Source organism: Giraffa tippelskirchi, chromosome X, assembly GCF_054371585.1.
Source record: "Giraffa tippelskirchi isolate mGirTip1 chromosome X, T2T-mGirTip1v1.2.pri, whole genome shotgun sequence".
Lineage (NCBI taxonomy): Eukaryota > Metazoa > Chordata > Mammalia > Artiodactyla > Giraffidae > Giraffa > Giraffa tippelskirchi.
Window position 1 is genome coordinate 22460788 of NC_137289.1, and position 27093 is coordinate 22487880.

A 27093-nucleotide genomic window follows, 5' to 3' on the forward strand; every position below is an offset into this window, starting at 1 on the left:
ATGAAATGAAAGGCCCACCCATAACAGTAAGCCAGGCAGCACTACAAATCAATAACAGAAAGATGGCAGGAAAACTCAAAACACTTAAAAAGTAAATTAACCTTTCGGAAATTTTAACAATATATTGAACTAAATGAAAATACAACACCTCAAAACTTGTGATACACTGTTAAAGCACTGAATATTTACATTAGAAAAGAGAAAATCAATACTCTAAGTTCCTACCTAAAGACTAGAAAAAGAAGAAGAAAATAAACAACCATAAAGCAGAAGAGAGGATGTATTTGGAGTGAGTTAAATTGAAAGAGACTGCTGTTTGAGGGGAATAATGTAGAAAACGGAATATGAATGGGAGGAGAATTAGAGACAGACATAACCTGGGGTGTGCAAGAGGGTTGCTGAGTGGCCTGAGGGCCCAGTCGGGTTGGAAATTCTATTAGATAAACCGATATTTGGAGGGCTACTACCTTTCTCTCACAGTGGTCATTATGAGATTGGAGAAATCAGATGCTTAAAGGGACCCAAGACTGAGAGTAAATAGCACAGATGTGGTATTTCCAGGACAAGAGAATGAAGATACAGTCAGTTCTGAATTAATATGCCCTGAGATCCTGCCTGGATAAGGAAAGAAGGGAAGAGAAAAGAAAATGCTTGGGGTACCAGGCATCTCAACAAGACCAAATAGCAGATGATGTGGGATCCAGATATTGTTATGAGATTTGAGTCATAACGGGATACTGGAGTTGAGTCTTTTGGAAGTGAAATCATGCCCAGTGATGTAAGTGGCTGCAGGCGGTTGAAATGCTAAGAAATTAAAGGGTGAAAGGCCAAGTTGTGTGGAATGGGCCTTCCGTGTAGATGTTGAGGTCACCTAGAATGAAGACAGGACTTGAAGTGTCAAGGAAGCCTGTTGAGTTGGCCCTTCAAGTATAGGAAGAGTGAGAATAATACGCATATCTACTCACCACTCTCAGTCCCAACTCCTTGGTTGGAGTCAGCACTAGGGAGGACTGTAGGGGAAGCAATTAGATCAGAAAAAGCCTGGTGTCAGGGAAGGCCAGGAAGTGAAGGGAAGGTTTTGAATCAATCTACTCACCCGCTCAGTATCTGGTTCATTTGTTGATCTTCAAGCTGAGTGGGAAAAGCACAGGTAAACTCTTCCAAGGACACGTGGTACTATTTTGGCTCCGTGAAGTCCTGGAATGGATGAGCTCTGTATTTTCTGCTGGCTTTAATATCTGTGAGTCCTTGATATAACTGCTAGGGTCTGCCTGAGATGTCACAGTTATTGTCTAAAGGCTTGTCTGAAGGAAAGATCTATAAGGAAGGAACCTGAAGCTTGCTTGTTAAAAGTGGAAATCCAAACCAAAAAAACCTGAGTGCAGATGTCTCGGTGCATCTTTGTGTCAGAGGAAGAATTCTAAAATTTTAGAATAAGCCAGTCTAGTCAAGCTATGGTTTTTCCAGTAGTCATGTATGGATGTGAGAGTTGGACTACAAAGAAAGCTGAGCGCCAAAGAATTGATGCTTTTGAACTGTGGTGTTGGAGAAGACTCTTGAGAGTCCCTTGGACTGCAAGGAGATCCAGCCACTCCATCCTAAAGGAGATCAGTCCTGAATATTCATTGGAAGGACTGATACTGAAGCTGAAACTAATACTTTGGCCACCTGATGTGAAGAACTGACTCATCTGATAAGACCCTGATGCTGGGAAAGATTGAAGGCGGGAGGAGAAAGGGACAACAGAGGATGAGATGGTTGGATGGCATCACCAACTTGATGGACATGAGTGTGAGTAAGCTCTGGGAGTTGGTGATGGACAGGGAAGCCTGGCATGCTGCAATCTATGGGGTCGTAAAGAGTCAGACATGACTGAGCGACTGAACTGAACTGAACTGAATATAATCCAGTGGTTAAATTTTGAAGACCGGCTGTTTTCCACTAACCAGATGTGTAGTTTGAGCAGGTTATTTGACCTCTCTGTATCTCGTTTTCCTCAAGAAGAAAAATGAGAATAACAGTAACATGTATCTAATAGAGTTGCTGGGAATATTTTTTTAAATGATGTACGTAAAGCTTTAAATATATTTTGAAGAGCTCAATATGTGTGAGCTTTCATTATGTTATTATAAAATAATCATTATTATAGGAAGGACCCAGTATTACATTTCTGCTGTCAGTAAAACTCTACGGAAGGAAATATCCTAAAGCAAAGTGTTCAAAAATAAATAATACACACCATTCCTCTTTCTGGAAGCCTGTCCCTGACATGGGAAGTTTCCAAGCATGTCATGAAGTCAGGATTTCAAGGAAGTTTGGCCATCCCATCAGTCAAACAGAAGCATGTTCTCTTGCCCTTGGAAACCATATGTCTCCAGGTGTTTCTAGGTTTGCATTTTTGACAATCCAGGGGGAATTTCTTAGTTGAGAACACTGAGTGATCTCTCCCTTTATTCCCCTCTTTTTCCCAGCTTTTAGAGGGCCTCCTCTTAAGTTTTATTCTTTCCCCATACTTCTCCTTTATCCCTTCTTCCATTTCACTCTCCTTCATCACACATCACGCCCCTTTATTCTTTCTCACATCTTATTCCACTTCTCCGCATCACTTCTATTCTTCACCACCCCTCTTCTTCATTCTTCATCATCCTACTTTATTCCACCTCACTTCTTTATTCCACTTCTCTCCATGCCCTTAGTTCACATCACCCCTTCCCCTTTATTCCCCAACACTTTCCTTTATCCCACCTCTCCCTTGTTTATTCCACCTTGCCCCCTTTATTCAATTTCTCTGCATCCTTTTATCCCATGTCACCACTTCCTCTCCACTCCTCATCACCTGCTCTCCTTTATCCCACATCAGCTCCCTGTATCCCACTTGCCTCTTTATTCCACCTCACCCCTTTAATCCACCTCACCCCCTTTATTCAATTTCTCTCCATCCCTTTATCCCATACCACCCTTTCCCTCTATTCCTCATGACCTGCTCTCCTTTATGCCACATCATCCCCCTGTATCCAACTCTCCCCTTTACTCCACCTCCCCCCCTCTATTGCACCTCACTCCCTTTATTCAATTTCTCTTCATCCTTTTATCCCATGTCACCACTTTCTCTCTACTCATCACCTGCTCTCCTTTATCCCACATCACCTCCCTGTATCCCACTTGCCTCTTTATTCCACCTCTTTTATTCCACTTTACCCCCTTAATTCCACCTCACCCTCTTTGTTCAGTTTCTCTCCATCCATTTATCCCATGCCACCCCCGCCCTCTATTCCTTACCACCTGCTCTCCTTTATCCCACCTCACCCCCTCTGTACCCCACCTCACCCCCTCTGTACCCCACCTCACCCCTTTATTCCATATCCCCCACTTTATTCCATCTCACCCCCTATATTGCACCTCACCCCCTTTATTCAATTTCTCTTCATCCCTTTATCCCATGTCACCCCTCCCCTCTACTAATCACCTGCTCTCCTTTATGCCATATCACCCCCCTGTATCCCACCTCCCCCTTTTATTCCACATCACCCCCCTTTATTGCACCTCACCCCCTTTATTCAATTTCTCTCCATCTCATTATCCCATCTCACCCCCTGCCCTCTACTCATCACCCACTCTTATCCCACCCCCCATATGCCACCTCATCCCTTTATACCTCACCCCCTTTATTCCATTTTTCTCCATCCCCTTATTCCACATCACCCCTTCCCCTTTATTCCACTGACTTCATCCCTTTATACCGTCACCCCTCCATTTCACATCACCCTCTTCTCTTTTGTTCCTCTTCCCCACCTCGCTTTCCCCTTCAGCTCCAGCCAAAGCTTCCCAACTCACCAACAAAATTTCACAAAAAGACAAAAAACAAACCAGTAAGCCATGAATATGCTGCTGCCACAATACAGATATTTATTAAGGATTAAACGCCAGAGAAGTTTATCACAAATCTTCGAGCTCTGTGGTTGTTACCCATTGTGTGATCAATTTCTATCCCTCAATACAGTACACTCTTCATTCTATGGACCTTGGCCCTCAATAACAGCTATAATTTTGAATGTCATACGTAACCCATATCTGTGTGTTACCAGAGCATGTCCCGCAAATTTGTACCGTCTCGCATAGAGGAACTACAAAGATGATAATTTAGAACTTTTGTAATCAGGTGAGTTTTACTACTTGGAACTATGTGTTCATATCTAACTAGCTGTTTTGCTGACAACAGGATGTGCCTGCCAGCTCTCTGTAAAATGGATCTAGGTAATAAAGTCAAATTTTTCCTCTAATTTTTGACTCCAGAAAAGCTCATTGGGTTTTTCAGTACTTGGGGAGCGGCTGTTTGAAGAACCACTGGCCTAAATAATTTGGAAAATTTATCCTGAGGCAGTGGAGTGACTGCGGGGACACGGCTATGAGTTGGTGTGACATGATCTAGCATTAATTGTTTGTCAGCTGTCAGGAGGCTGACCTAACATCCTAGCATGCTTCTTGAGGGCCTTTCCAATTGAGCTCTTAGGAGGAGGGTAGGAAAGTCAGGAAAAGCATGCAATCCCCTTTGGGGGAGGGAAAGCACCTCGAGATTTGCGAGCTTCTCTGGGACAGGTATTTTACCACAAATGTTACATCAACTAAAGGGAAAGCTGTAGTAAGGGGAAAGCTGTAGTAAGGGGAGAGCTGTAGTAAGGGGAAAGCTGTAGTAAGGGGAAAGCCAGGATCAGGGGTAAAAGAGAGAGGCAAGGTAGCACCAGGGCGCCTGAGCATGACACAGAAACATCTCTGCTTTTACCAGCAGAAGGAACCAAACATCCCCAGGAAAGGGGCTGGCAGTGTGTTTGGGATTCTCAGCCTGACCCGAGCATCAGGTAGAACTCCCTCTTTCCCTCAGATCTTTACCTTCAAGACTCGCTTTAATGTTTCCTGTGACATCCCAGGTCTACCCCCACCCTTTTCCCCTGTCCGGCACCATAAAGAAGGAAAGACATCTAAGCAAAGAAGTAGCCGATGCCAGTTTTGGCCTCCTTCTCCCGGGGCACACGGAGCAATGGGCGGTCTTGCTCCAGAATGAGGAGGTTACCCGCTCCTTCCTCATCGTCATGGGAACGGGCAGTGCCGGGAGGCACAGCTGGCTCCTCAGAGGAACCTGGAAAATAGTAACAATGTTAACTCATGTTTCTAGACTTCACACTTTGCCCAGCACCCAAGAGACCAAGACCTAATTTTGAGTTTCAAATACAGTATGAAGCAAGAAGTTAGGGCAGAAGTGATTATCCCCATTTAACAAGTAAGAAAACTGAAGCTTAACAGTAGAATACATATCTCTATATCTAGGCCCACTGTGGAAGCTGGCTGTGGGGGACAGAGGGCAAGAGGGCAAGGCCGTGTTAGAGAAGAGGAGAGAGTCAGACAGATACCCCATGCTCAGAGCAAATAGGAACTACCACCAGGGAAGCGGGGAAGTGGGTGGCCTCTTAACAGCCACCACCACCCTACAGCCAGCCTGACTAATTTTAGTAAGCAAATGAGTAACAAAGCCGGAGCCAGAAGCTTACAGAACTTCATGGAGAGGCGAAAGCAGGCGTTGTACTTCAGTGACTCCAAGAAGGACTTGTAGTTCATGACTTGGCCAGGCTGAGACTGGTTCTTAAAGAAGATGATATCTACAAGAAATGTAACATCTGCATCTTCTTGGTGGAACCAGATGGTCTTCGGATTCTGAACTTCTTTCGAGTCAACAGTATTAGGCATTGGGATTGTTTCCCCATTCATGATTTCTTCAAGATTGACAGCTATGTCTGGCTGAGGGTCTGGAATTGTACTGAGAATGGAGACATCTTCAAGCTCTGCAGTCACATTAACTTCATCTTCTTCAAAAGTGTTGCCTAAGTCTTTCTGAGAAACTGGAATTTCGTTGCAAAGTTGAATGTCCTTAGGCTCTGGAACCACACTGAGAACTGAGTCTTCTTCAAGATCAGGATTTTCTTCGGAGTCTTGGATTTCATGGACATCAGCGGCTTCTTCACGTGCAGACCTTTCTTCACCATCTGAGGTTTCTTCATCGTTCAGTACTCCACTTTCATCTGAGGATTCTTCCTGGCTTTGAACTTCATCAGCATCAGAGTCATCTTCGGGGCTTGTTACCACATGGGAAGTGGGGACCTCTTCAGGACTGGAGTATTCAGAGCCTGCAATTCCATTGACTTCTGGAATTTCTTCAGTAGCTGAGTTTTCTTCACCATTTGGGACTCCATCAAGAGCTGGAACCTCTTCAAGATTGGGGTCTTCTTCAGAGGCTGAGAATCCATTGATCTCTGGGGCTTCTTCATGATTTGGGATTTCATGACCACCAGGGGCTTCTTCAGGGATTGGGACCACATAAACGCCAGGGTCTTCTTCAGGGACTGGGACCACATGAACATCTAGGACTTCATCAAAGTCTTCATCAGAGTCTGAAATCCCATTGATTTCTGGGGCTTCTTGCTGGTCTGGAACTTCATCATGGTCAAGGGCTTCTTCATCGTCTGGGATTTCATCAGGATATAAGGCTTCTTCAATGTTTGGGACAACATCAAGATACGGAACTTCTGCGAGGTTGAGGTTTTCGTAGTCTTCAAAATCTTGTCCTTCATGAAGATCGTGGTCTGGGTGTTCTCCAGGGTTTGGGACTTCTTGCACATCAGGGTCCGGAACAAAATCAAAATATGGTATTTCTTCAAAGACTGGAATTTCAATGAGGTCTGGAATTTCATCAGCAGCGTGTAGAATGTCCTCAAGGAGAGGAAGAGCATCAAAATTCAGAACACCATCATCATTGTTATTGTCATCATCATCATCATCTTCATCAGGCTCTAGAATGCCTTCAAGATGCTGGCCTTGAAACTCATCTGGAATCTCAAGATCTTGAAGTTCACCAAAGGCTAATTCTTGATTAAGATATTCAAATATTAGTTCTTCATTGACTGACATATCGTCCTCAGAGGACTCATCTTCTTCAACGGGCTCGTCTTCAGCAAGGACCTGGCCTTCAGCAAGGGCCTGACCTTGACCAAGGGACTCACCTGCAGCAAAGGCCTGACCTTCAGCAAGGGTCTGACCGCCAGCAGGGAACTGACCTTCATCAAAGGGCTTGCTTTGACCAAGGATAGCAGCCCGGGCTTCAGCAGAGGTTTCCACCGGGTCAGAAAGTAAAGCATCCTCTTCCATTTTTATCCGTGCACTCCTGAAGGGGAATGAATTTGAAAAAGCAAGTCAGCTGATATACTTGGGTTGACTAACATAAAGGCGACCTGGGGTCAGAAGCCCCCATAGGAGACCCTCCTTCAGGCTAAGCATGAACAAACCCAGAAAACACTCACTGGATCTTCCTCAAATTCCTGCGTCTGATAAAATCAAGGGCTTCAGGGCTGGATTTCCACACACGCTTAGCAACCTGCTTCTGAATATGGGAAGGCACCTGAGAGCAAAATTAGCAAGGTTAGCATTATTACACAACATTTAAAAAATCTATGCTCCTCTCTATCAGGTACCCAGAACTGAAGGCAGCATGCGCAGCTCATGTAGGAAGAACTTGTAGACTAGGAGATTTGTGGCTGCCTGCTTCGACTATCCCTCAAGGATGCATGTAGAACTCTTCCTTGTTTTGGGAACAGGAGAGACAGCTGTGAAATGAGTGTGTCCAAAGCTTCCACCTACCTGGAAGAGTACATCCCAATTATCAATCATGGCACGGACCACACTGACAGAGGCAACATAGTGGTCAATCAACAGTCTGGTTTTCCTGGACTCCCTCTTGGCAGATGCCCCCTTCTTCAGGAGAGCAGATCCAAACACCAAAGCCAAATTGGTGGACGTCATACGATTGCCTGAAACCTAGGTAAAAGGAAAGCAGGAAGTGATCAACTGGGAAGCAGTAATGGGAATTACACAAATAGAAAGGTCGCTTTTGTTCTTGTTATCCTCTCCCTCTGTTTCTCTCTTTCTCTTATACTCCCACACATGTCCCCCGCTATGAACCTCACTACCCTTTCCCAGAGCTTTTTACCAACTGTCCATCAATGCCGATGGAGTCCTCACAGTTCTCAGTGACCTTATGCAGGACCTTCAGCAGACGCTCTAGGGTGTCACTGTGGCAAGGTGGCATCAGGTAAACCAGCAATTGCAGGGCAGAAAGCTGATCCTGTGGCTTCAGCGCTAGAGGGAAGAAACCAGGGGCTGGATTAGGGGGCGGGCCTTGGCAGCAGCCTGACACAAAGAAAGGTGTGATTCTGCTTGAAAATTGCTGAAGGCTATCAGGAAGGTACCTAGGCATCTTTTCTCCGCCCATTTCCCTGGCATTTGCGCTCAGGATCCCTAGAACCCAGAAGTGCTCCCATCAAAATGAGACCCCCCCCGCAAAAAAGAGACCCCCTCCTCTACAGAATCTAGGTTTTACTTTGCCCTGAGAGGGTACACACAGCGTCAAGAAGCTCTAGAGAGATTTCCAAAGAACAGATTTGTAGTGGAATCCGGAGGGGAATTTTCGTCTTCTGCTATTCATTTTGCCTTAGTGCCTTGGTGTCTTCCAGCCTGAGCTCTGTCTCCAGAACCCCACATCCCCTGTACTATTTCCTTTCCCTGCCCAGCAAGAGAAAGCAGAAGGCTCACTGGCTGTCTGGAGGAAGGACATGTACAGATCATCTGGCAGCAACGAGTCCTTCATGTCCCGGAAAAACTCCTTGAGGAGCGCGGCCACATCGTGTACATTCTGAGAGTCATCCAGCACCACATCCAGACCTTGGTCAAATTCTTCACGGAGCTAGAAAAAGAGAGAGAATACTGCCTGTGAAGGCTCTGCCCACAGCAGCCTTCCTCCTGGCCACTCCTTCAATAAATCTCAGCCCTCAGTAGAGGTAGTTGGCTATATGGTGTGCCCGAGGGGCTAGAAAGAAGACCATGCCCCCCTCACCAGGCATGACAGTCTCTTCACGTCTATGGGGGAGCCCCCACCCCACCTGCTTTTTCTCACTGAAGGAACAAACGTGTGAACATAGTTGATTTATTACCTTACGCACTCTCTTCTCAGAATATTCCAGGGTGAAAATCCCCACTGTGCTTAAGCCTGAAAGAAAAGACCAAGGGAAGCTCAGTATCTCTGCTCACCCCTCCCCCAGCACTACCCCTTTCCTCCCCCACCGCATACCAACCCCAATTGGTGTCAGGGGAATGTTGCAAGTCCTTCCTCCCTTGACCTCTTGCCCTTCCCCATCTCTAGAATACGGATCTTTCTCTTTAATTGCCTTCCACCTTGATTTCACCGCCGTTCTTGTCCCCTTACCATGTTTCTCTATGAAGCTGCAGCAAGCCTCAACAACATGGGGGATTTGCTTAGCAATCGGATTGAGGCTCATTTTCCTTTTGGATCCCAGAAGTCGCTGGCCAATTGGAAAGGAAATCCTGGAAAGTTGCAGGGTCTGCAGTAGCAGGGCCCCACCCTCCAGTTCAGCCAGGCTGTCCACAGAGACTGCGCCCTGTGGAGAAACCCAGACTCTGTGAAAATGGGGGAGCCGTGGGGGGGGGGGTGTCACTTAGGACCTTCCTAAAGACTGCGTCACTTTCGCAACAGGAGACATGTTCTTACACCCCTCCAACGCGTTCTGTTCAGCACCCCCTTGTCTCTGAGGACACAGGCTTTGACCCTCCCGCCCCACATCCCGGACACTTCAGGAAGGGCCTCCGCCTGAAACCTGGAAGGTTGAACTCACTCTACGCCCACGGCGAGTAAACTCCCGAGGCAGGAAGGGCTCATCCTGTCGGCGACTGAAAAAGCGCCGGATGCGGCCAAACATCCTCTGCACCGCGTTTCCCCGACGACGACCGCTTGTAGCCGGACCGGCGGCTTCTTCAATTTGCATCGCGGCTCTCAGTTCAAGTTGCCTGCGGCGGGTAAGCTCGTTCACCAACACCTCTTCCAGACGAATGCCAAAGGTCTTGAGGGATACGGCTTGGGAGCCAGGGAGAGAAGGAATGAGAAACGTCAGCGCTCCACAGCGCTTAAATCGGGAGGAACTGCAGGGGCTGTAGCCCTCCTCTAAGCAACCACCCCCAGCCACCCCCACCCCGCCAGACCTGCAGCGCCCCTCCCCCGGGAGGGAGCCAAAAGAGACCCTACGGTGATCTGGCTGAACGACTCAGCTCCACTCCACTACCCCGACGGGGTCCCTGCCTTAAGACCTGCCAGGGGGTGACCACCTTGAAGCAGTGAGGGCAGTTTCCTCTGGGCTATCTGTCTGGGGTAGATTCACCGGGGATCAGATCTGATGGGACTGCTCAGCACGCCGGCAACTAGTGAGCCATTTCCTGAAACCATCCCCTGAGGAGTTTCTGGAAGCCGCGGGGGGCCGGGGGGGCGGGGCGGGGCGGGGCGGGGCGGGGGGAACAGGAGGAAGGGAGGGGACGGGGGACAGCAAGTCCCCCAAGGGGCAATGGGCACCATCCTGTCTCCAGTAGCCAGGCTCTCCAATGCAGGAGAGGTGCAGCATTCTGTTTCTTTCCTAAGAAAAGTACAGTAAGAGAGACCCTCACCCCTCTCTTGTCCTCTCAGAAACAGAAACCACTTCTCCAAGGTGTTTGGACGGTCAGTAGGTAGAGCTATGGGAAGAGAAAAAACGAAAATACACGCACTCTCATACAAAAAGGATTTAGTAAGTGACTAAAACATCGCAGTGCACTGATCCACAGGGACTGAGGGGGGAGGGAGGGGCAAACAGCTTTGTCTTGTCCTCCCGAAGTGTTTTGCTTTCACTCGGCCTCAGTTTCCCCATTTGAAAACGGGACCAATTCTGTTTACCACCCGAGACTCCAAGGATGTCACCACACCAGATCCTGTACGGCGCCGCGTGCGCAGCGCGCATCTCGTTACGCACCAGCAGTAGCTCAACACGACCCTTAAACCTGAGATTCCAGGGCTGCGCGGCCGCGGGACAGAGCAACAGGCGAGGGGAGGGGCTCTGCCTGCAGCGCCCGGGCGAGTAGGGGTCGCTAAGTTACTGCGGACGCGCTCGTGCCACGAGGCCAGCGGCTCCCAGCACTGCTGCGGCGGGAGAAGCGGCGACCCCCGCAGCGGCGGCTGCCCGCGGGGTCTCATCGCCCTTTGCTGCGCTCCTATTTTCGGCTGCGCCCGCGGCGCGCGCGCCTTTTCATCACTGCACTTTTCATCACTGCGGCGGCGCCCCTTGGTCTCGCGCGACCCCCCCCCCACCTCCCCATAGCCGCCCAATCTGCACCCGCACCGGGGAGACCCCCGGTGCTCTTCGACCCCCGTCCTGCACTGGGTCCCGCTCGCTCCCCGGCAGCCAGCCGAGGTGGGCAGCGCTCCCAGCGCACCTCCCGCCGCCGCTCCCCGCACCCGCATCCGCCCTCCCGCTACTCGCCGGGATTGGCGCGTCTCTCTCTCGGTCTCGCTATCTCCCTCCAACTCTTGGTCTCTCAACCGCGCTGTCTCTGTCTGTCCCAGTCCTCTTGGAGTGTCTCTCTGCGCCTCCATCTCGTCCCGACTCGTTCTGGCACCGCACCTGGTCCGTCTGTCTCTTCACCTGTCCTCTGTCCACCTGTCTCTGATATCTGCCTGTCTCACTGCCCCCCAAGCCCCCAAGCTTCGACCCAACTCAACTCATCTGTACCTCTTCCCAGTTGACCAAACACCCCTCAAGTCCCACTCCCTCGGTTATCCAGGAGCCGGGAGAACCGGCCAGGTCCGAGACCAGAGGAGAGTCCCTCCCACCCCTCGACCCCGAACCCCCAATTCGTTCCGCCCGGCCCGGAGGGTCCACTCAGCCCGAAGGCGAGGATGCCACATACCGGAGTACTGCTCACCTCTTTCAGGTTTGAATTCAGAGAGGAACTGCCTGGCCACGAGTTCGTGGTAAGCAGTCTCTTGCAGCTTCAGACGCTCCAGCTCGGAGAGGCTATGTATTGAGATCATCTTGGCCCTGCGGTTCGGGTTGTGTCCTGGGGCTCCTCCCAGGACGTTCACTAAAAAAATCAAGACAGACAACAACAGCAAAGAGGGCATGATTCTGGGGTACCGCGTCCTTGCCGTCTTCAGAAAAGGAATGCAGCCACCCATCCTGCAATCATCGGATGATTATGAGGACTGCATCATCCAATTGTCTCTGGACCTGGTGGAGAGAACTCTGAGGGGAGGGTGATAAAGAGGGAGGGAAAACTGGGAGGCGGCTTAACCCTCAGGCAGAGCTGCCTCTGGCTGCTTATTTAAAAAAAAAACAAAAAACCTCCAACTTAAAAAAAAAAAAACCACCAGCTCTGAACCGACAGTCCAGAAAAGAAAAAAAAAACCTAATTAGGTAAAAAAATAAGAAGAAAAAAAGATTTAAAAAACCCCCAACCACCAACCTTACTTAAAATTTTTCAATGAAAATTAAGATAAGAATAAGGTAATATTCTTCCATTAATTATTTAGAACACTGATGAAGTTTATTTTTATTTTTTAATGATAATGCTTGATGCTGTTCAGTTTGGGTGAAATGGGCACATTCATCTAGGTTAGGAACCCTGTAAATTTTGTACAGCTCTTCCAGAAAGCAAACTGGACACAAGAACCTGAAGCCAAAAATCATCCCTAGGCCCTTTGACCCTGTGATTTCCCTTCTAGGAATCTATCCTAATGAAATCTTCCTATAGAAAGGAAAAACCATGTGTACATGAACCATAACAGTAAAAAAAAAAAAAAAAAGCTAGTCCAGCAACAAAACTAGTTACATACATTAAGGAATAGCCACTGTATGGAAAATTATGCAATCATTAAAGATGTTTACAAGGAACTTTTAAACAACAAATATAAAATCCAGAATTGTATCAATTATGATTACAACTATGTGAAGGAAAACATGCATAAAAATAAAAGACTGAAATAAATGCACCCAATTACTGATGGCATCTGTATTAAGTGGTGGGATTCTGTTGCCTTTTGCCTTTTGTCTATTTACCAAAAATTGTGCAACTTGATTATGTTATTTTTTTCCTGAAAAAAAAAAAAGTTTGTACTAAAACAGACATCATCTCCAGTCTGCTTCTAATGAGACTTTCTATACAGGACTGGTATAGTGAAGTTCCTTTGTGTGTTGGCAAACCTGTTTTAGATGCCCCCTTCTCCATGGTGCCCACTATCTCATACTGCTCCCAGGATGCACAGGACCCCCCCAGTGGGGATTTCCCTGGACCCTACACAGCATCCTAACTGCACGTCTTCACCACTATTATTAATTTGTTTTTTCATGCATGCATTTAAAAGAAAAGAAAGCTTTATTAATTGCCCACTTTGTGCCAGGCACTAAAAATTCAAATATGAGCGAAATAATAATACTCTTTTCATAAAGGGTTTAACAGTGCAGTGAAGGAAATACACAGGTTAGCAACAATTTACAAAACCTTGTGATAAGTCAATCGCCCAAGATATAAACAAACTGCTGTGAGAACAGAAAGGAGGAATCCTCTAAGTCTGCCTGGAGATAGGGAGGGGGGAGCGTCCGGAAAGAGAGAACAGCTTATGCAAAGGCAAGGACATGGGAGAGAGGTTGTTATATTCTTAAAGCTGTATAAAGGGGATGGACGGAGATAAATCTGGGTAGGCAGGAATGAGATCGCAAATGACCCTATATGCCATGTTAAGGAGCTGGACTTTCTCTTGAAGGCAATAGAGAACTACTGCAGGTTTTTAAGTGGGAAGTGACAGAGAGCTGCAGCTTGGAAAAATCACAGAGCAGTGAAAAGCCTGGTTTGGGTAGAAAGCCTGATGTAGATAGATCAGCCAAGAGGCAAGAGACGCTGACAGAAGTCAGTGTCATTGGGGCTGGATTTTATGGGTAGAATTGACAGGACTTAGAGAAACCTTTTATTGTAGTAGGAAGGATAGCTTCGAAGTTTATGGTCTGGGTGAGTGTGTGATGCTTATTCCCAACAGAGAAGATAATTTGGGACATGGGGAACTAAACCTTTTGACAAGAAGGGAAATGGTCACATGCAACTTTTCTGAGTTCCCCTTGCCCATGGAGTTTCATGATAAAATTCTATATATTATTGGGAGGGGGGAGTACTTTAAACTCCAAAGATCAGGTAATGTAGTGTTGAAAGAGAAAGGATAGGTAGAAGTTTATCATCCAATAATCTATATAAAAGCGCTCTGCCCAAAAACAAAAACAAAAAAATCCCTCACTTCTTTTGTTTCCCAAATTCTCTGTTGCCCGCTTTCCTTAATGGCCAGAGTCACATATGTCAGAAATAAACACTTGCCTCATAATTAAGTCCAGTATCAGATAGGATGAGGAGTATTTTTAATGCCTTTTGAACTGAGCTATAAGGCAAAATCTTAGCATACATCTTTATAAAAGTTCCTTCAACTGCAAAGCAATATCTCTTGGCCCCAAAGTGAACACCTAAGCCCAGCCACCAAACTGCATCCACAAAATGACCATCTTAACCAAAGGCACACGCAGAGAAGCTAACCACAGTACCCAATTAAGAGCCAGTAATTCCCGATTCACAAAGACAGGTCCAAAATCAATTAGTCAAAGGTCTCATTCTGACATATACAGCCCAGCTCTGGTTTAATTTTTTTACATGATTCCCTTTTTTTCCCTTACCCAATTCAAACATTTTGGTACCTGTTTTGGAGTTGCAGCTATTTCTTCTTGCCAAGGGTTACAAGATCTGGTCATCCAAAGAGTATAGCTGGTTCTTTCACCCAAAAATCAAGAGGAAAATCAATCCTTCTTCTCCTCCCCAAATAAGATGAGAACAAATAAGAGAACCTCAAAACAATGTCAGCCAAGAGAGAGAGAGAGAGAAGCTTTTGAGAGATGAGTCAGCCTAGATGCTTACAATTCCAAAGAAAATCAAAGGCCTTAGAATAAACCGTTTGTCATTGCCTCCTGCTCAAAGATACACGGCTAAACTTAAGAGTACTTTTATGCTACAATTCTGCCAGCAAAATTGACACTGTCTTGCATGCCTTCAACCCTCTCAGGGCACCAGTAAATATCAGACAGAAGCAGAATTAAGAAGGTCAGTGTGCCCAGACAAGAAGCAGATGGGCAGGTTGGGGAGGAGGGACCAGTAACTAGGCTTCAACACTATGAGAGGCACATAACAGATTCTTGAGATTTGAATATTTGTCCTAGGGCATGACTTTCCAAGACGATCACAAAAGGAGGCTCCTCACAGAGAGCCATGTGCCAAGAGACCTCTCTTGCTTCAAAGTGTCTTCCCCTTCCCATTCAGCTTGCTCTGGCACTGGCCAGAAGTGACCATAACATTAAAAAGGAAGAAGGAAGATGAAAGCAAGCCCTCTTAATTTCAGCCTAGAATTCAACACATTTGCAAAAACAATATCTTTAGAAAAATATCTGTAAAAGGCCCCTGGGGTCAGAGCTAAATAGAACTGAGTTCAAAGCCAGGCTTTATTACTTCTTAGCTGTGTGACCTTAGGAAAGTTTGTTGAATTCTCTGAACCTCAGTGGCTTCTTCTATAAAATAGGGAAATGGTGTGGTATCCATTTCAGCAACTGTATAAGAATTGAATAATATATATGTGATATTTAGCATTGGTTTTTAATAAACACATTGATATTCAAGGTTCTTTACTGAGGGCCTGACTTTACCAGAAAGTATCAAGTTTCAAAAGTAATTGCATAAAATTAGAATGTGTATCAATGCATCCATCCGACTTAGTTCAATCTTTACAAAATTTGAATTAAATTAAAACAGGCAAAAAAGATCTTGGGAGATTGTTGCAAATAGATCTTTTTTCTTCAATCTCCAATGACACCAGGGTCAAGTATTTAAAAAATTATAAAATTTAGAAAAACTAATTGCATAGGTCAAATTTTCAAATGCTACTATTCAGATAAGTGCTTGTAAGTCTCAAAATTTTTCTATCTTTTAAACCATCTAATTTCACATTGTGACTAGCAAAAGAACATATAATTTCATTTTGATCAGTAAACAGCTAGGATATTAGCAGATACCGAGACAGAATTTGAACAAACAGCAGAGGTACAACCAATCAACTCTCCAGTAATATAAAGAGGGGAAACACACATGAGTGGCATCAAGCTTGTTCCTCACATCCTCCTGAAATGCATGGCACAGATGGAGAAACAAATTAACGTCAGAAAGGTCACCCCGCTTCGACATTGTGAGGACAGAGATGTTTCAGCTAAGCATAAATCCACAGCCTTCACAATTTGGAGGACTAATTTACTCCATTGTCCCCATCAAATAGTTAGGGGTGGTACAGTGCTCACTAGTAAACACCTCTGGGGAAAAAAAAAAAAAGGACTGCACTGATGCTGTTGTTAGAATCCTAATAAATTAGGCATTCTATGGCACCATCAGAATTTTGCTTCTAGCCACTAAGAGATCTTTGGAGTTTGAGAAACTGATAGTGTGCAAGGCTGAGTACCCAGAAGATATCACATCTACGGTATTCAAATATCTACAGGCAGTAACAATGAATAAAGACATCCTCATTAATATATCACAACATGGGAGAGAGATACAGGTCTCTAGATGAAAACATTCGGGCACCAGTTTGGTCTGCTGGCACATTACCTCATTCGTCCCTGAGCATTAATGAGTTAGCCTTTATGTTGTTATTCCATAACCTCCATTTCAGCAAAGGCTGCAGTCGTGATGAACAAAATGGCTCATTTTACCCTATGCAGTGTACTGCCCCGAGATAATTAATTTGGGGGCAGCATTCTTCAATACGTGAGTCAGCCCATCACTCCAGAGCAGACACTCATAAACTGAAGGTAGTACTGTTAAAATACATCCAGAAAAGCTCTGGCATCAAAAAATGTTTCCAGAACTTATTAGAATCTTAGAATGGATCAGAGGTAGAAGGGACCCTAGCCTTCACCTAGTCCAAAGCTTCCATACTACAGTTCAAAAAACTGAGGCTCAGAGACAGGATTTGCCCAAGGCCACACAGCAATTCAACACAAAATCTAGGCAAGAACCCAGTTCTTCTCAGACCTAGGGCTCTTTCCACTGTCTCATCCACCTTTGCTCTTAATAGCTACAAAATAATTAGCTAAATAATGAAATCAAAAGAATGGATACATAATCAAAGCCTGATTTGATAAACTAAGGGAGGTCATATCCGAAGGCAGACAGCCACCACAAATTACAACCTCTTTGTAAAATAAGGACAGTTGTCATTGTATAGAATGTGCCATGCCCTTTTACAATTTTATTGACTAAAGAACTCAAGCTCAGGATGGTGAAAGGCAATCTTCATGCTATAAACATCCCAAACAATAGTGTAGACGAAGTGATGCGACATCAAATACAAGACATAGTTGTATTAGATATAGATATTCTTCCTGTTATCTGCAGTATGTGTCAGAGTGCATAATACTGCTAGTATCACAAGCTGTGTCACCCTTTACCTTTTTTCCCTTTTGGTTGCTGCTTCTATTATGTTGTGGTAGAAAAAGTAAAAAAAGAAAATATGATGTTCCATCAATAGGAGGTAAATTTTTTTAATGTCTAATTTTTCCTGTGCTTTTCACGTTCTCAAAAGCTTTCCATGTGTCTGTTATTTTCAGACCCTAGCACACAGTAGGTGTTCAATGTGTTTATTGGGTGAATCACAGGATTATACATTCTGACAGTTTTGAGAGAACGTAAAGGTCTTGTAATTAAAACTGCTATTCGTGACTCATGGATAAATGAATCATGCCATTTTATTCTCACAACAACCCCTGGGAAGGAGGTAGGTTTGGTATTACGTTTCCCATTTTACAGTTAACAACAAACTACGACTCCGGAGAGGTTGTAACTTACCTGAAGTTGCACTAACATACCATGGAGGGATATGATCTGGGAACTAGCCTATCCCCAGACCTGGTCTTGCCCTCCCCACCAAAACATGGCCTTTCTTGGTTTACATCACCAACATTTGCTGCCTGGAACTGGAATGACCTGAGTCAAGAAGATGTCCTTTCCTAAAGAGATGGCTAGATTTTGAGGTCTTTCTTTATACACACTATTCTTGGGAAATGGGAATGAAAGGAGATGATTGATAGACAGGATAAATAGATAGATAGAGATAAATGATGATAGAGATATATGGTTTTGAAAAACACTATTATGAAAGGTAGAGAAGAAGAATGAATAGAGAGAAAGGCACCAAAAGTGCTCTGTATTCCACCCATCCCGTCTCTTGCTTCAGCCCACTCTCCAAACTGACAGCATGGAATCCTAAAAAGGTCCTGAGATATGTGCTAGAACTCGGGCTCAAATTCCAGCCTTACCACATGTAAGTTCACACACTCACCAACCAAGTGACCCGGAGCTAATTTTCAAACTTTTATGAGCCTCAGTTCCATCACCTTACAAAATAAAAATCATGGTACCTATTAGGTGTGGCTGTGGTAAAGATTAAATAAAAGACAGGATGAAATGAAAGAATCCTCCAAAGGGTCAGTGCTGAACCCAGGTGGGGAACGGCACCCCCCACAAATACCGGCGAGTCAAATTTGAAAGGAAGACTGAACAGAAGTGCTGCTATATGGGATGAAGCAGAGTATCCCCACTGAAGAATGCCCTTGTACCATCCATTGAGGGGTGAAAGTGGGTACCATCCCCTGTCAGCAGATAGCTCCCTTTCACAGTGGATGAGTTAAACTGTTTCTTCACTGGGTCTTGCGTGATCAGAAATGTAAGGTAGCTAACTGTGGGGATTGGGGATCAGTTTAGGCTCTGAAACATACACAAAAAGTTAACTGGCTCACAAGTGGAACTCAGTGCATACCTTTTGTTTCCTCAGCACAGTGTGCAAGCCATCCAGGCTAGAGATGGTGGAGGAGAGGGGGAGCCATCTGGACTGGAAAGTCTCAGTTCCTGCCTTGGGATCTTTTCTTACAGCCTAGCTGCAGGTCACATAATCAAGAGTCTGAAGCACTATCAAGCAAAGTCCATGGGTCTAACATCATCCTTCCCGGCCCGTATTGAAATACATTTCCTCCCCTTTATTCCTTTAAGGAGTGTTAAGAATTGACCATTTCTTCAGGTCCACCAGCAGTAGCCAGACTCTTTCAGCTGTAGGCTGTTAGTGTGCATTCAGTAAACTCTGATTCATTTTTCCAATCTTCTCAACTCCCCTGGCCCCAAGCCCCCTTCTTTAAGACATATTCCCTTTCAGACACACACATTCCCTTTCACCAACATCTATACATACACACACATCCTCATGTGTTCTCACATATGCATCTACACACACACACATACACACACACACACACAGGATAGACTTCCCCGGTGTATTTGCTACAACAGAAGGAAGGAGGGAAATGAGATTCTGAATTAAAGAGAGAACCATCCAACATTTGCCCCTCTAGACCACAGCTGGGGCTCCTACCAGTGGACATGAGAGAGGAAAGAACATGGGGACAATTCCTCAAACCATCTGGACAGAGAGAGCTGTCAAGGAAACCTTAGAATAAAGTTGTGCTCCAAATATGTGCTGAGAACTCTCTCTCTTCCACATTTGTTCCCCCACCCCCACCTGCTTCCCTCCTCCTTTGTATCTCCCCCAAGAAGCATTCAATTTTCTGCAGTTTTCTTTTTCAAAATCCTGAGTGGCTGTCATAGGGAATTGGGGCTGTGGGAGATGTTTTTCTGATAGTTTTCATGATAGGAATGGTATTTTAAAAATACACTTAAATAATCGAATTTTTAAAAATATCATTGTCTGTCTAACTACCTGTATCTATCCTCCTTCAAAAATTAGACCACTGTCTTGGCCTATGATGCAGTGAGAAAAACCCTTAGACCAGGAGTCAGGCGATCTGCCTAGTTACCAAAGCAGCCGAGTGGCCTTGGCCAAGTTTGTGAGCATCCCCAAGCCCCAAACACAAGCAGTGCCATTTATTTATTATTATCCGGCTTATCAGAGAACACGGTGGATACACAGTCCTCACGTCTGCCGTGTCCTTGATTCTTCTACAGGACTCAGCCGCCTCCAGGACAGAGAGAACCCCTGCCCCTCTGCAGGTTTCTTTGCACCAGAGTAGGGAGGGGATAGAAGCGGGTCTCCCTTTCCCTCCCTAATGGAGTCCCAATCCTGCAATCAGCCCCAGACCCAGAGCTAGGTGACCACGGATGGGGGTGGGGTGGGGGGTGGGGTGGAGACCGGGTGACGGGGAGGGACAGGAACCGGCCGGCCATGACTTTACGCCCTCCCCTCGAAGGGATGTCCCGGGTTACAGGTTGTCGCTGCAGCGAGTGGTCAGGCGGGATTGCTCCCCGCGCGTCTCGCCCCTAAGTGGCTCAAGAGCGCGCAGAACCTGCAAAGTTAAACAAAGCCCCGCCGCGCGCAAAATTCACTCTTGCCGCTGCCGAGAATTTGAAAAATGCAATCTTTCTTGCGTGCTCCACGTTTGAGCCACTGAACGCGAAACGCTGGGCACCTTGTTCAGCACCCGCAGGCTTCCTCTCCCTCCCGCACGTCTGGCGCTCCGCTTGGAGTGTCCTCACCCCCCACTCAGCCCCTCGTGAAGGCTGCACTCAGGCCCCTGGAGCCCTGCCCCTGCACTACCTCTTGGAGGCTCTCCTGGTCCGGCCACAGAATAAATGGCTGCGTGACCCGCTGGTCAGTCCGGCGGCGCGACTACAACCCGTCCTGGGACGAGCTGCAAGCTTGGCGGAGAGCTTAGCTCTTCGGCTCCGATTCCCCCGCGCTCTCTCTGAAGCTCCTGCGGTGGGGCAGGGGCTGATTCATAGCAATTTTCTACGCAGCAGCCAACTCAGTGCCTTACGCATACCTGTTTGCTAAATTCCCTGGGCTACTCCCACTCTTTCTCACCGTACCCCTCAATCATCTCTCACTTTACTCAAAGCTGATTTCCCTGTCAAGATTCAGCCTACAGTCCCTTCCTCTGAGGGCTCCCTTTCTCTTCCCCTGGCCGTGGCACACCGTCTCACATTATAGGGGACCGGAAGGCAGAAGGGAGGTTCACACGGCTAAGAAACTTACCAAAGGTCACTGAGCTAATTAGTGGCCGAGCTAAGAGGAAGGCCCAGAATTCCTGGAACCCAGCTCAGAACCGCGTGTCATTACCCCTCATCACTTCCACTTCTCCTCTGCCCTGACTTCTGTGGCATTAAAGGGCAGGTGGTATCCCTTTGCACACAAGGACTGCACAAGGAACAGCCCCCAGAGCCTCCTTGCCTCACTCTTCTGACTCCTTGTTTGCCATCTCATCCAGAGCCTCTGCTCTTCCAAACTCAGAGACAAAAAAGATCATTTTGTTCAGACTTCAATAAACAGCAAGAAAAATAAATAAATAAACAGCAAGAGCAAACAATTCTTCCACCCATCTGGATGAGAATGGTTTCAGTAATCCCCTTTTCAACACACACAGAGTCTTCGCCTTTCTATCTTCTCGGCACCTGGAGCACTCAGAAGGCCATTCACACCTGCGCAAACTATCTTACCTTCTAATACTACTTCCAAAAATGCCTTGTTCTAATCTGCAGTCCAACAAACATATATTCAAATCACTATTCGGCCAAGCAAAAATGTATTATTCACAAGCACTAAATATTCTCATCTGACACAACAAGGGCAATATGGGGTTGTAAAGGCAAGATCTCAGGTGGGGAGAATTTCAAATACACAATTACACCCCCTCCCAGTTGAATTTTCTCCTCTCCTAGATGAAGCAAATGGATGGAGAGTGTTGTTGACACAGAGGGACTGGATGGAAAAGAAAGGGAAGAAAATCAAGAATGCCAGAGACTGGATGAGCCCAGCAACAGGGAAGGAGGCAGAGCAGAGTCTAGGCAAAGGAGAAGAGGAAGGGAGGGGAGAGGGGAGGATAAACATCCATAGGTGCTGGGGCAGCTCTGGAAGACATGAACTTATTCCCCAAAGGCTTGGAGTTGTGGCTCTTGGATCTGGATTGGAAATGAGATCCAGAAGCCCAGTGGCAAGTCTCTTTTAAGCCCTAGCAAAAGAAGAGAGCTTCTGGCTCTCGAAGCACCCTTGGTGGCACTCTTTTCACTTCAAGTACCACCTCAGCACCAGCAATACCAAAAAGGCGCCCTCTTCCCCTGCTCCTCTTTCTTACCACCCCCCCCCAGGAATTAAATCAATCTTACCCAACAGAGCAGCGTAATTTGAATACCCAGGGTGGTTTTCCCTTCCCAGGAAGGAGAGGATCTCTTCCTCTCCTGCTAAGAATGGGCTGGGTGCTGCCCCTTTATGCATTCTAGAGCACCAGATGAGGAGAGGGAGAGAAAGGGAGGGAGCGGCAGGTTGGAGCTGGTCCAATTTGTCCTTGGCATCCTCTTTCTCCTCTTGGTCTTTTTCTGCAGCCCCTCCTTCTGGCACTGGCGGCTCTGCTCCCCTTCCTCACAACAGCATCCCACAGCCAGATCCCCCACCCTCAGGATAAGGGACAGATACTGGGGTGCAACTTGCGGGTGATGCTTGCTTTCTCACGTGGGATCTTATGCTGATACTCCAGGGAAAGATCTGAGTTGGGGGTAGCTGGGTGTCATAGAAGATGAAAAGAGAAACCCACCCAGGTAACCAACTGCCTGGAAAGCAACACACGGCATTAGGGGCAGCCGGGAGACATAATCTGAACCTGAGTGCATAAGGAGCCAATTTAGGCAGAAGACTGACAGATAACTGGCTTGAGTTACCGTGATTGCCTTGGTAACATAAATACATAGAGACGGCATGATATATTAGAAAGCAGACGATTGAGTATCACCCAGCCTCAGTTTTCTCAACTGCGAAATGGGATACATGCTCACCGTATAGCACTATGGAGAAGAGTGTGTGTGGAAATAACATTGGCAAAATACTTAGCACAGGGCCTCAAGCAGAGCCCCTTTCCCCCTCAACTTCCTTCTGGTGTTGAGAACAGGAAGGAAAAGGACTTGTTCAAGGTCACGCAGCAAATAACCGAGTCAGAATTGGAAACCAGGTCTCCCAAACATCCCCCAGAAAGGATGCTTTCCACTCCACTTTCTCCTCTAAGAAGCTGCCTGGCCATCTTTGGGACTGGGGGAAGGGGGAGGGAAGTGTGGAGGTTAGGAGTTGACTATGCTTAATGTACAGACATTCTACCACTGAGTCCCAGCTTCAAGGGCTCACCTTTCTGCTTTACCCTCCTGATCATCATTCTAGTAACATCCCCTTTCCATCTTGGACTAATACATCGCCACTTTAGCGCCACCCCTGCTGCCCAACTCTGAGACAGTGAGTCACTTTTTAGCTGGCCAGGGCCTCTGACCTCCAGGAAAGCAGCTTTCTTCTTAATGGACTGCAGAAGCCTCAGCCACAGTGAGACAACCCCCCTTCCGGAGAAGTTGAGGGCTGGAGGGCTTTGAGGAAGAGTGGAATAGCACTCTATTGAAAAGCCACTGCTCTCCACCCCCACAGTGCCTGGGGTGCTGCTATTGGAATCCTCTCTCCAAACTCCTAACAATAACCCCTATGTATGCTTAAGTCTTCCGGTTTCCAAGGGATTCCACCCAGGGCCTCATTTGCCATATGTATACACCCTGTGCTCTAGCTAGCACTGTGCTAGGCACTGGCAAGGCATAAGTTAAGAGAAGGTGTCCCTGGCATCCAGTGAGTGTTCACTACCGTTAAAAAAAATAAAATAAGGTGGCAACTGGGAAAGGGGGGAGAAGAATTCAGGGTGGGGGTGGGAATGAATCAGGAAGTCCCTTTGAGAGGTGAGGTGAAGGGCAGAGTGGTGGTGAATTGAAATGCCTTGTGGCTAGTGAATGACACCACTAAAATCACTGCTGCGGGTGTTTCCCTTCAACAAAGCACGTTGCTTAAGTAACTGAATGCCAACTGAACCCCTGTTCAGCCTCTGGCTTAGAGGCATTACCCGGTGGCCGTATCTCCAGCCTCTGATCCCCCTCTTCCCTAATCTCCCAAATCTTTATCTTTAGTGAGGGTGAGGGAGAAGGAATGGACATCCCTGGGATCTTAACTGGAATAAGCATTTTGCATACATTTCCTCCTTTAAATTTCACAACCAGCCTGCAGCCTAAGCCAGGTAATCAACTGCAAGGTGGCAGAGTGGGGATTCGAACTTAATACAGACGCTGAAGCTTGTGCACTTTGCACCGCCAGGCGCTTTACACAATGCGCCGCCTCAGGCGGAAGTCCTCTTTCTCCTTCTCCTCGCCGATACCCGCGGTCCATCTCTACAGAAAGGAGGCAGGCGGAGGACAGGAGCCAGATAGTCATCTGGCCGCGGAACATTCTGGAGTGACCTTTGTAGTTCGCTACAGTGGGAGGGGACCTCAGAGTTTCCCGCGATGGCTATGCTGCCCGAAGGGCAAAGCACCCTCGGCGACTCTACCGCCCTCTGCCGCCGGTGGCTCCCCGGCAGAGGCGGCTGTCCTCGGAAGGGCTTGTGTGCCAGAAAAAAGCTCACCGCCTTCCTAAGAGGGGTCGACGCTGGTGCTGGGCTGCAGACAGCCCTGCCAAATTTGGTGACAAAAGGCGCCCTACTATGTGTTCAACGCGATGTCGGTGATTCCTAATAGCCATCGCCTTTTATGTGAAAATTGTCAAAATAGTTTGGCAAAATAGTGAGGTCTCTATTAAAAGACGTCTTCAAATTAGATTAGAACGAATTTCGCAAAATGCTTGTCTGCAGGTCTAAACTCTTTACTTCTTGAAACCAATAAAGCTTTCCACCCCCAACAGTTGCTCACTCTCCCTGGAGGGAGAGGAAGCAGCATCCCCTCCCCCTCCCTCGTTCCCACCCCACCCCCACCTCCACCCCCACCCCCACCCCCACCCCCAATCGCGGGGAGCTGGGGTCTAAGCAGCGATGGGATCTGGGAGGGGGGCTGCTGGGGGGAGGAGCCTCCGGCAGGGTCGACCAACGCAGAATCAGGGTCCCCGCGGAGCTCACGTGCCCTCCGCCAGCCGGCGGATTCCCCGGGCCTTCCAGTTTTCCCGGGTTCCGACTGGACCCCATCTGGACCCAACTCACTCACTCCCTTTGCTTGGGGATGGGGAACAGGCGGGTTAATGGGGACAACACCCAGGTCAAAGGGAAAAGAGCGTCTGTGCCCGCGGCGCCTCGCCCGCCCATCCCCCCTCCTTCCTTCCCCCTCCTCCCATCCTCGCCCCCTTCTCTTCCGCCCGGAGGGAAGGAGGGGGCGGGCTGTATGTGTATGTATGTATGCATGTACGCGTGTGTGTGCGCGCGCAAGTGCGGCTCGCCTGTGTGTGAGTTCCGTGTGTGGCTGGGTGTGGGATGTGTGTTGCATGCTTTAGTTCGAGTGCTGGGTGTGAAGTGGATTTGGTTTGAGCTCGGATGTGGAGCGTGTGTTTGTGCAGTGTTTGTGTGTGCACGTTTGTAGGTTGTCCTTTTCTGCCTGGTTATAGTGTGACTGTGTGGGTGCGGTCTGGATGTGGGTGTGTTTGATGTATGCTTCTGCCGGGGTCTGTGGTCATGCTGTAGTGTATATGTGTATGCAGTGTTTGTATGTTTGTGTGCCCGTAGAAGCTTGTGTGCATATGTTTGTTTGGTGTGGGTCTACCCTTAGCTGTGTTGGGTCAAGATGGGTTTACGGGCGGTGATTGTTGTGGTGTGTAGTGTGTGTTCGTGAGCAAGGTGTCTTTATATGTGAGCTTACTTAAGGCGTGTGTGTTCAAAGGTTTGTGTCAGGGTGCACTGTTTGTGTGTGTGAGTGTGATGTGCTCTTGTGTGTGGTGGGGACGCATGCACCCAATGTCTGTGCTAGGATGGAGGGCTGAAACCCGGTGTGTGTGTCTTGGAGGGGGGTCGCCGTGTGGTTTTACAGGTGTAGTGTGTGAGAGCATGGGGTTGTCTAAAGAGCCCAAGTGACTGTGTGCTTGGTGTTTTTTGTTGTTTTTTTTTTAATTGGGGGTGGAGGGGGACTTTGCTCCACGACTGGGAAGAAGAAGGAGCTAGGGGCCCGCGACTTCGGCAGAGTTGCCTCGTGCCCCGAATTGCCGGGTCTGGGTCCGACGACCCCCGCGCTGTGCGCACCAGGCCCCCCGGGGGGCTGGGTGTGAGCTTACCTGACTGCCTAGAGGAAAGAAGAGGAGGGCGCCGCCCGTGATTGGCCAGGTAGGGCGCCTAAGGCGCTGTGCAGGGGCTGGTGGGAGTAAACTGGAAAGATTCTTGGTCACTGATCCCCTCCCCCACCCCCCAGGAGATCCCAGTTCCTGCCCAGCAAAGCCCAGCTATTTGCTCAAGGCCTGGCTGTTTCACAGTTCTTTGGCTTTGTGTGGGCACATACGGTTGCCTGGAATCCCTTTCCCCCTGGGCCTCGTGACAAACTCCTACTTATTTTTTAAGAACTCACTTAGGAGTCACAAAACTTTCTCTGCTTTTCTGTAGCCCTCCCTCCCAGTTGAGGGCTCCCTCCTTTGAGCCATCATAGTTGCTCTCTTCATACTTCTCATGATATCATCATACATAACTGTGATTATTTGTCTCTCTTTTTAAACTTTGGGCTTCTGTAGTAAATGCCTGGTATGTGGTACAAATAATAATAGTCATCATGATCATTGTGTTACCATTTATTAAGTACTTATTGTATACCAGGCATTGTGATAGTGCATTGTCTGGAGTCTTCACAATGACCTCATGAGGTAATGAGAGCTATGACTTTTCACTGTTTTGCACATCACACATCAAACTCAGAGTAGTTAAGTAACTTCTCCAGGGTCACACAGCCAGTGGGAGGTACAGGTGGTATTTGAATCCAGGTTTGCCAAGCTCCCTAAACCTTTCTTCTTTGCCAAGCAGCCTCACCAAGAATCCCTCATTTCTGCTAGGCATTGAGGTCTCTATCAAACAGTATCACTTCCCAACAAATCTTTCTTTTGAGTTTACTGACAGCACCAAGAGTGCTCAGCATGATTATTTTCTTTGTCTCTGAGACAGCTGATAGCTTCTCCACCATACCTGCTTTGTTGACACCTCAAAATCTTTAATTACTCAAGGCTCATAAGCACCTCACAGGCTCCAGTTCTGGGAGCTCTCCTTAGGCTGGTGCTGAAAGAAAGAGCAGAGAAGG

General features: G+C 47.3%; 1 protein-coding gene across 2 annotated transcripts in view; it reads right to left on the reverse strand.

Annotated features, from left to right (window-relative positions):
• Positions 1-3883: 3883 nt before the first annotated feature.
• Positions 3884-27093, reverse strand: part of ARHGAP36 (Rho GTPase activating protein 36) — a 30971-nt gene continuing 7761 nt past the window's right edge. Inside the window, exons 2-12 of one of the 2 annotated variants that reach the window (XM_081564392.1) lie at positions 11842-12000; positions 10552-10617; positions 9732-9970; positions 9305-9497; positions 9033-9088; positions 8635-8785; positions 8033-8181; positions 7684-7860; positions 7347-7444; positions 7104-7210; positions 3884-5134 (exon numbers count right to left, since the gene is read on the reverse strand). In XM_081564392.1, the coding sequence (XP_081420518.1) occupies positions 4977-5134; positions 7104-7210; positions 7347-7444; positions 7684-7860; positions 8033-8181; positions 8635-8785; positions 9033-9088; positions 9305-9497; positions 9732-9970; positions 10552-10617; positions 11842-12000 (1553 nt within the window). In that variant the 3' untranslated portion in view covers positions 3884-4976. Of the gene's footprint in view, positions 5135-5543; positions 7211-7346; positions 7445-7683; positions 7861-8032; positions 8182-8634; positions 8786-9032; positions 9089-9304; positions 9498-9731; positions 9971-10551; positions 10618-11841; positions 12001-27093 lie in introns of both variants that reach the window. The other variant, XM_081564391.1, reaches the window with a different exon arrangement.